Source organism: Carcharodon carcharias, chromosome 18 (genome assembly GCF_017639515.1).
Source record: "Carcharodon carcharias isolate sCarCar2 chromosome 18, sCarCar2.pri, whole genome shotgun sequence".
Classification (NCBI taxonomy): Eukaryota; Metazoa; Chordata; class Chondrichthyes; order Lamniformes; family Lamnidae; genus Carcharodon; species Carcharodon carcharias.
In genome coordinates this window covers 79,703,655-79,712,315 of record NC_054484.1, presented here as the reverse complement: position 1 = coordinate 79,712,315, position 8,661 = coordinate 79,703,655, and the positions used below count along the sequence as shown (strand labels likewise).

Below are 8,661 nucleotides of genomic sequence, written 5' to 3'. Positions count from 1 at the left end.
GTACCCGCATGGGCCCCAGCTATGCCTGTTTCTTTATGGGGTATGTGGAACATTCCTTGTTCCAGTCCTACTCCGGCCGCCTTCCACAACTCTTTCTCCGGTACATCGATGATTACTTCGGTGCCGCTTCATGCTCTCGTCAGGACTTGGAAAAATTTATTAATTTTGCTTCCAATCTCCACCCCTCCATCATTTTCACGTGGTCCATCTCTGACACTTCCCTTCCCTTCCTTGACCTCTCTGTCTCAATCTCTGGTGATAGACTGTCCACCAATATCCATTACAAACCCACCGACTCCCACAGCTATCTCGACTACAGCTCCTCACACCCCGCTTCCTGTAAGGACTCCATCCCATTCTCTCAGTTCCTTCGCCTCCGTCACATCTGTTCCAATGATGCTACCTTCAAAAACAGTTCCTCTGACATGTCCTCCTTCTTCCTTAACCGAGGTTTTCCACCCACAGTCGTTGACAGGGCCCTCAACCGTGTCCGGCCCATCTCCCGCGCATCCGCCCTCACGCCTTCTCCTCCCTCCCAGAAACATGATAGGGTCCCCCTTGTCCTCACTTATCACCCCACCAGCCTCCGCATTCAAAGGATCATCCTCCGCCATTTCCACCAACTCCAGCATGATGCCACCACCAAACACATCTTCCCTTCACCCCCCTTATCGGCATTCCATAGGGATCGCTCCCTCCGGGACACCCTGGTCCACTCCTCCATCACTCCCTACTCCTCAACCCCCCTCCTATGGCACAACCCCATGCCCACGCAAAAGATGCAACACCTGCCCCTTCACTTCCTCTCTCCTCACCGTCCAAGGACCCAAACACTCCTTTCAAGTGAAGCAGCATTTCACTTGCATTTCCCCCAACTTAGTCTACTGCATTCGTTGCTCCCAATGTGGTCTCCTCTACATTGGAGAGACCAAACGTAAACTGGGCGACCGCTTTGCAGAACACCTGCGGTCTGTCCGCAAGAATGACCCAAACCTCCCTGTCACTTGCCATTTTAACACTCCACCCTGCTCTCTTGCCCACATGTCTGTCCTTGGCTTGCTGCATTGTTCCAGTGAAGCCCAACGCAAACTGGAGGAACAACACCTCATCTTCCGACTAGGGACTTTACAGCCTTCCGGACTGAATATTGAATTCAACAGCTTTAGGTCGTGAGCTCCCTCCCCCATCCCCACCCCCTTTCTGTTTCCCCCTTCCTTTTTTTTCCAATAAATTATAAAGATTTTCCTTTTCCCACCTATTTCCATTATAAAAAAAACCCCACTAGAGCTATACCTTGAGTGCCCTACCATCCATTCTTAATTAGCACATTCGTTTAGATAATATCACCAACTTTAACTTTAACACCTATGTGTTCTATTGTCGTTGACATCTTTTGATGATCTGCTTCTATCACTGCTTGTTTGTCCCTACAACCACACCCTCCCCCCCCCCTCCACCTCTCTGTCTCTCCGCCCCCCCACACACACACCTTAAACCAGCTTATATTTCAGCTCTTTCCTGGACTCGAACTCAAGTTCTGTCGAAGGGTCATGAGGACTCGAAACGTCAACTCTTTTCTTCTCCGCCGATGCTGCCAGACCTGCTGAGTTTTTCCAGGTAATTCTGTTTTTGTTTTGGCCAACCATCATCAGCCTCTTTATCCTTTCATCATAAGTTCAGAAGTGGGGATGTTCGCTGATATTCGCAATGTTCAACACCATTCGTGACTCCTCAGATACTAAAGCAGTCCATGTCTTAAATGCAACAAAACCTGGACAATATCCAAGCTTGGGTTAACAATTGGCAAGTAACATTCTTGCCACGCAAGTGCAAGGCAATTGACCATCTCCATTGAGAGAATCTAACCATCGTCCCTTGACATTCAATGGTATTACCAACATCCTGGGGGTTACCATTGACCAGAAACTGAACTGGACTAGCCATACAAGTACTGTGGCTACAAGAGCAGGTCAGGGGCTAGGAATCCTGTGGCGAGTAACTCACCTCCTGACTCCCCAAAGCCTGTCCACCCATCTATAAGGCACAATTCAGTAGTGTGATGGAATACTCTCCACTTGCCTGGATAAGTGCAGTTCCAACAACACTCAAGAAGCTTGACACCGTCCAGAACAAAGCAACCCACTTCACTGGCACACCATCCGCAAACATTCACTTCCTCCACCACTGGCGCACAGTAGCAGCAATGTGTATTTACAAGATGCACTGCAGGAATTCACCAAAGCTCCTTAGTCAGCACCTTCCAAACCCACACCTATCTAGAAAGACAAGGGCAGGATAGATGGGAACATCACCACCTGGAAGTTCCCCTCCAAGTCACTCACCATCCTGACATGGAAACATATTGCCATTCCTTCACTGTCGCTGGGTCAAAATCCTGGAAGTCCCTTCCTAATAACACTCTGGATGTACCTACACCAGATGGACTGCAGCAGTTCAAGGCAGCAGCTCACCACCACCTTCTCACGGGCAATTTGGGATGGGCAATAAATGCTGGCCCACCCAGCGAAGACCACATCCCGTGAATGAAGAGAAATAAAAATCTCATGAATGAATATAAAAACCACTAGCTGCCTGTGCTAACCACCCTCCCATATGTACTATCACCACTTGCAACTACATTACTATAGCAAAAGCTTTTTAAAGCACTGGCATATGCTGGTAACCCAACATATCTTACCTGGCCATTTATTACTATATTCTTTTTAGAATGAATGTATTCAGTGTAATCCTAATGGTAAGTTGTCAGTTCGCTCATGAGAATCAATTTTTCAAAAGCAATTTTCTATTGCATCATGCAACTGACAAACAAGGGGCTAATACTATTTGAAACAAAACTGAATTAGAGTAATAAATCATGGATTCACAAAAGAAAATTTTAGGGAAAGGAAAAGGCCATTCAGCCAAAGAAATCTACAGTTGATTGACCTCAACACCCAGCTTCCTGTGTTTGCACTCCCTCAATTCCATCTATCTCTGGGACTATGTGGCTAGCTGTTAATCCATTAATATTTTTGCATCAAATAGGCTTTCCCAGCAACTTATCCCATAACAAGATCAACTTCATCAGTCCCTTTCATAATCTTGCTTTAAGTCATGTCAGTTTTTTTTTTAAAGACAATAGTGTAACCTACTCAGATTTTCTCATAACGGTCAAGGCACTGCTAGAAATTAAACACAGTCTAAAAACTTGAATAGGCTTTTCACTTATCTGTCCATTGTGCTTTTAAAGCAACAGTTTGAAAGTTTAAGTATAAACCTAGCCTGTGGTGAAAATCATAGCAAATAGGAGGATACACATTTTCTTCTTTGAACGAGAAGCAGAGAAAACAAAAGCTACAAAACAAAACAAATTCAGAGACCTGAAAGCAGGAAGTCCAATTCATCCAACATCTAGTGAGTTTAAGTTTGTATTTAAGCCCTTGAAGAATCTGGATTCAATTACTGAAATTTTTTTTTTTAAAAGAAAAAGGCATTCAAACCCAATTTAGGTAACTAAAGTTAAGCAGTTGAGCACACATCTATACTAGAACCATTAAAGAACAAAGTACTCAAGGGTTTTACTTGATTGACAATGTTTTATTAACACAAAATAAAAATTCCCTGCCCAAGTAGGGCAAGTTCTTACACACAAATATCAGGATAAACGCATCAGTACTCACCCAAACAAAAACTGTGCAAATAAAAGTGAAACCAGTTTTAGCACAAATGATAACAGAATCAAACATTGTGTACATGAAAAATGTGGGAAGCCAAGAGCTGAATTAATGTGAGGTTTAGCTACAAGCATGACATTTACGACAAAAGGGAAAATTTTGTGTGTTTAAGATGAATCTCTCAGTACTGTGCTTGACTCTTGCATATATGAAATAAAAAACTTGACAGCAATATTGTTAGCCACATGGCACATACTATTGTGATTGCAGATTCAGAGCTTTTTGGCACTATGAATAATTGACTAGGTCTAAGCAGTTGGATCATTTTTCTATACTGCTGAACATGACTGCCTTCCCCTCCCACCTCCCAAAAAAGCTGGAGATGGGAGCAAGATGTTTCCAAGTATCATAGAAAGGGGGGGGGGGGGGGGGGAAATATAAATAGTACTAGTTTTGCTAAGAGTACTAGGAAAGGGAATACTTCGGCATTGTAAAGCAATAATCAAAATCAAAAGCTCAAATTAAGAACAGTAAAGGAGTGTGCCTTATTCAAGTCCTAATGCACAACAGTTTAAAATTCAAGCAGCATTTATTCTGCAAATTTGCATGGTAGCGAACAATTTTGCCATTGCATTTCAGTTGTTTTAGTATATTTGCAATTGCATTTAACTTGTGATAGAAGACTGCAATTTAAATACAAAATTCTCTGCCTTTTGTACAAGATGCACATTATATTCTGATGACATGCCACTCAAAATAATCTGCGTAGCATTTAATGTCTTTCAGTAAGTAAAAGGACATCAGTAATGTCAATCTATGCTTTGAACAATTGTAAAGTTTGAATTTTCCTGCCCCACGTCTCATCATTCCCTGTTGAGATTCTTCTTTCCTCCTATCTCCTAAAAATCTGATATTCCATAGCAACATTTCTGATGTTGAAAGCTCTTATCAAGCAATTGGAAATCAGGATTCCTATTACCTTATAGTTTGGTCCCTATCACTTAATGCATAAGGTGGGACTCTACTTCAGTGTTGTGCTATATTTCAACAATGATACAACCACTTAATTGAGTGAAAAATAAGAACCAACATGTAAATTTAGGCAAATGTAGATAGCAATTAACTATAGTGTGAAGATTGGCTACTGAACTAAAAGTTGAAAGGCAGAATTTTGTTTATATACATATTCATTGAGTTCTGTATGCCTTATTTTTGTATGTAAGGTTGTGCATTGAGCAAACAGTAATTAAGCAAAGAATGTGCATCTTTGGACTTTCTCCACTGCTTGCGGCTCACCCTAATTCAAGAAAAGTATGCACCATGAGGTTTTTATTAAGGAAAGACTTAGTTCCTCTTGAAATGGGAAAAACTAAAATGAATACAATCTTGTAACCTCTTTAAATCCCCTGAACTGCTAGGATTTAACTTTTGAAAAAGAATCTTACTCACAATGTATCATATATCATTTATACCTCTCAAACAGACAGAAGTTTTTTGCCAAATGCCGCAATCCTTAATATAATGGTAGAGGTATTGACATCACAACTCTTTACAATTACAAATGCAAATACACACCTTTGACATCAAAGCCAACACATGATCTATCTTATTAGCTCTTGGCTAGAGAGACAGGAGGCAGCCTCTCAATGGAAAAAGCTAATACTTACTGGCTGTCATGCAAAATCATATATTCTATTGGCATGGTTTATGTTCTTGGGTGAAAGCAACGAATCATAAGCTCACAGAGTAAACACATAATTCATTCTCTAACCCAGAAGAACTAGCCACCATTACCTAAAAAAAAGGGACAAGATTCTCAATTTCATTAGAACTGCTTAGTTTCACAATTGCCTATTTGAAGTTTTAAGCAGGTTCATAAAATGTAATGTCAAAAATAACAATGGAAATTATATTACAATAAAATGTCAAAGTTAATATATTCAATACATAAAACAGATATAGTAAAATGCTCTTAATGGACTGTGGCGCAATGATTTTATATATGCATTTACAGCTGTAGTGTAAACAAAGGATATTTACAACATGGACAGGATAAGTGTGGTTGTCATGACCGGAAAAATCATAAGAACAAGAAAAAAATCTTCACAATTCTCACAGTAAGACAATAATTTTGCGTTTTAGAATACTTCTACAAAATCTCAGATAAAAACATTTCCCAGTCACATAAACAATGTGCCCCAACGCTAATTTCATAGAAACTTCCTATTGTATCAGTTGTGACAATTACACAACAGCCATCTCTGTTCTGAGTGAAGTAGGAAATTAAGTACCAATATAAGTACCTAATTGATTTTTGTGCAATAAGTTTTTGCCACTTAGTTGCCTGAAAATGTGGCAGTAGGCTTTCATTTTACATGCCAAGGATGGATTCAAACTGGCATTAAGCATCTAACTAGACACATGAAAATCACATTAAGCATTTTAAATGGAATAATTGTCCAGCATATTTTAATTACATATTATGGCCACTAAACATCTAAAGAAAAAGTACTTGAAGACAATCTAAATTTCCCTTTTCTAAGCTAAGTATGTTTTGAATCAAAGGTTAAACTGTGGCATTATAATGTAAATGAAAATATTCTGCATTGTGTTTAAATGAAGATAATAGTCCCTTCTGTTCAGTATTTGCAACTGCTGTTCAACAAACTGTAAAATCTAAGTTTTGAAAGCCAGTCACTATTAAATAAAACTAAAAGTAATTATCTTGAAAGACTTTCAGCAAAGGCAGTACAATTATTGAGAACTAGTGGTACTTCTGCTGAAAAGTAAAATTATTCAATGCAATTTCAATAAGGAATCTCATCTGGGACACATGATCCACAACAAAATGTTAAGAACCCACTGATATTTACCCATGAAATAAAGACCATTGCACAATGGGCCAACTATTTTGAGCAGGAATGCCTGAATTAGCATGAGGTTTTCTTACTAAGTGAACCATTTTTTATAACAGCATCAAGAGTGTGTTTGCCTAAAGTTAATCCCTGTCAAGAATCTTTTGATTGAAGCCTTGAGTTTTGTTTACCCAATGTATTAACACGTTTCTCAAAGCTGAATAAGTGCCTTTGGAAATATGCTTCTTAAAAGCAAAGTAATTGCAGTACTCCTGTGGGTCTAATTGCTTACCTGCAGTGTAAACATGAATCTTCAGCGAGGAAGAGTGACATATGGAGGTTTGCTTTACTGAATTGGAGTTAGAGTACAGACAACTGTTGACCTCAATTTTGCAGCATGTTCATTTCAGCTTCAATTGTTTAGGTAGAAACTGAGCATACAAGAGATTTTTCGGGTAATAGATCAGCTCACTTCAATTTTGCCTGAGTATATCTTGATGCACATTCTGAAGTTATTTAGGTTTTACAAAAGCCCACAAGTGACTTAACAGTAAAAATCAAGTATTGACTTGTAATGGTCATTACTAAAAACTTTTAAAAAATGTTCTACATCCTGAATGAAATGTCAAAATTACATTATTCATCCTGTATGCAACAGATTAATGCTCTATGCACCAAAGGTTTATTATTGTTCAGTTTAAGTTGTCAGGCACTGAAATATTTTTGTTAAATAATATAAAGTTTGAAGTCTAAATGTCATCTTTAGAATAGAACGAGCCCTCCCCATACCACTTGCAGGAGTTTCCAGGATTCTGAGTAAAATTTGATTGAAAGGCTTCAGCCAGTGGAATCAATAACCAATTAATTATTAGAAATTAAAACAAATGATCTTAGAAGTAATTTTTAAATAAAATAGGAAAGCATTTAAAACATTTTCATCCCAAAGTCAAAAGTTGCTGCCCCTTGCATTTTGTTTCACAGCAATTTGAATGCCAGCCTAAAACCATTTCAAAAAAGCTAAGGAAAAAAGGCCTCCTGAATATTAACATTATTCATTCAGAGCATTCAGCTTCTGATATGCAGTTGGATATAGAAACCAATGGCATGCTGGTTCTTCATAGATCAGGAGAGGAGGGGCACGAATACTGGTAAGGTCCGTTAACCTATGAAAAAAATGTAGGGAGATGGTAATTTCAGTTTCCTCCAACTTAGATTTTCTTTCGTCTGCCACACTAATTCCTTCTTTAGAAAGGCAAGACAATGTTCAAAAGCCTTTTCCCTTAGTGCACCATAGACTGATATATATTGCTAAAATACTCCTACTATTGTAATACACTTAACTGCATGCAGTTCCCATTTATACAGAAAGCTTATTGCTAAAGTCACAATCACAGTATTTGACAAACCAACTATTTAAACTTTCCATAATAATTTCCGTAATTCTGTGGTAATGAGAACCACCAGATTACAGCAAGAAATTCTTTCCATTTGTAAGGATTTTTCTTTCCACTTTAGCTTGTGTAAAATGTTCATATCTCCTGGAAAAAACCTCAAGAAGAACAATCACCAGTTTAGATTCTGCACAAACAGCTTTTTTTTTTTCAGTCCAACATTCTCCTTAAGGCAAATAGCGAGACCAGGGAGTGGGAGCTCAGGAGCATCCAAGCTTTCGTCATAGGTTCACTCAAAATAATTCCAAAATATTGAGGTTTTCTAGGAACGTCAAGCTTAGATTAAGGCACAGCCGTGTCACTTTTATGTTCTCAAACTAATAATCTAGAGTCCTTAGTGTTCAAATCTTATCCCTGCATTTTCAAGTTTTTAATTCAGTTTAAATAATTTGCGGAAATAAAAACCAGGTATCAGCAAAATGACCATGAATAAGCTAGGGAGATGGTTAAGTTTGAGTTATTTCCTCAGCTCAAATTGGATTCCCTTGTTCTCAGATAAATTCAAGTTAGATAATTGCAATATTTATTCTTTTGGGAAAGAGGGGGGTGCAGAGAAAGAGAGGAAGTGTGGTGTTTTAACAATAGTCACTGTACTGGACATACAAATTTGGAAGTGAGCTAAAGTAGACAGCTATTAACCCAGGAATTTTTATTTTTAATTGGTAATGCAAATTCAGCTCC

The 8,661-nt window shown here is 38.8% G+C and overlaps 1 protein-coding gene across 1 annotated transcript in view; it reads right to left on the bottom strand.

Annotated features, from left to right (window-relative positions):
- Positions 1–3,576: 3,576 nt before the first annotated feature.
- Positions 3,577–8,661, bottom strand: part of gdap2 (ganglioside induced differentiation associated protein 2) — a 59,330-nt gene continuing 54,245 nt past the window's right edge. Inside the window, exon 14 of the mRNA XM_041211859.1 lies at positions 3,577–7,692. Coding sequence (XP_041067793.1) covers positions 7,645–7,692 — 48 coding nt within the window. The 3' untranslated portion in view covers positions 3,577–7,644. The remainder of the gene's footprint in view (positions 7,693–8,661) is intronic.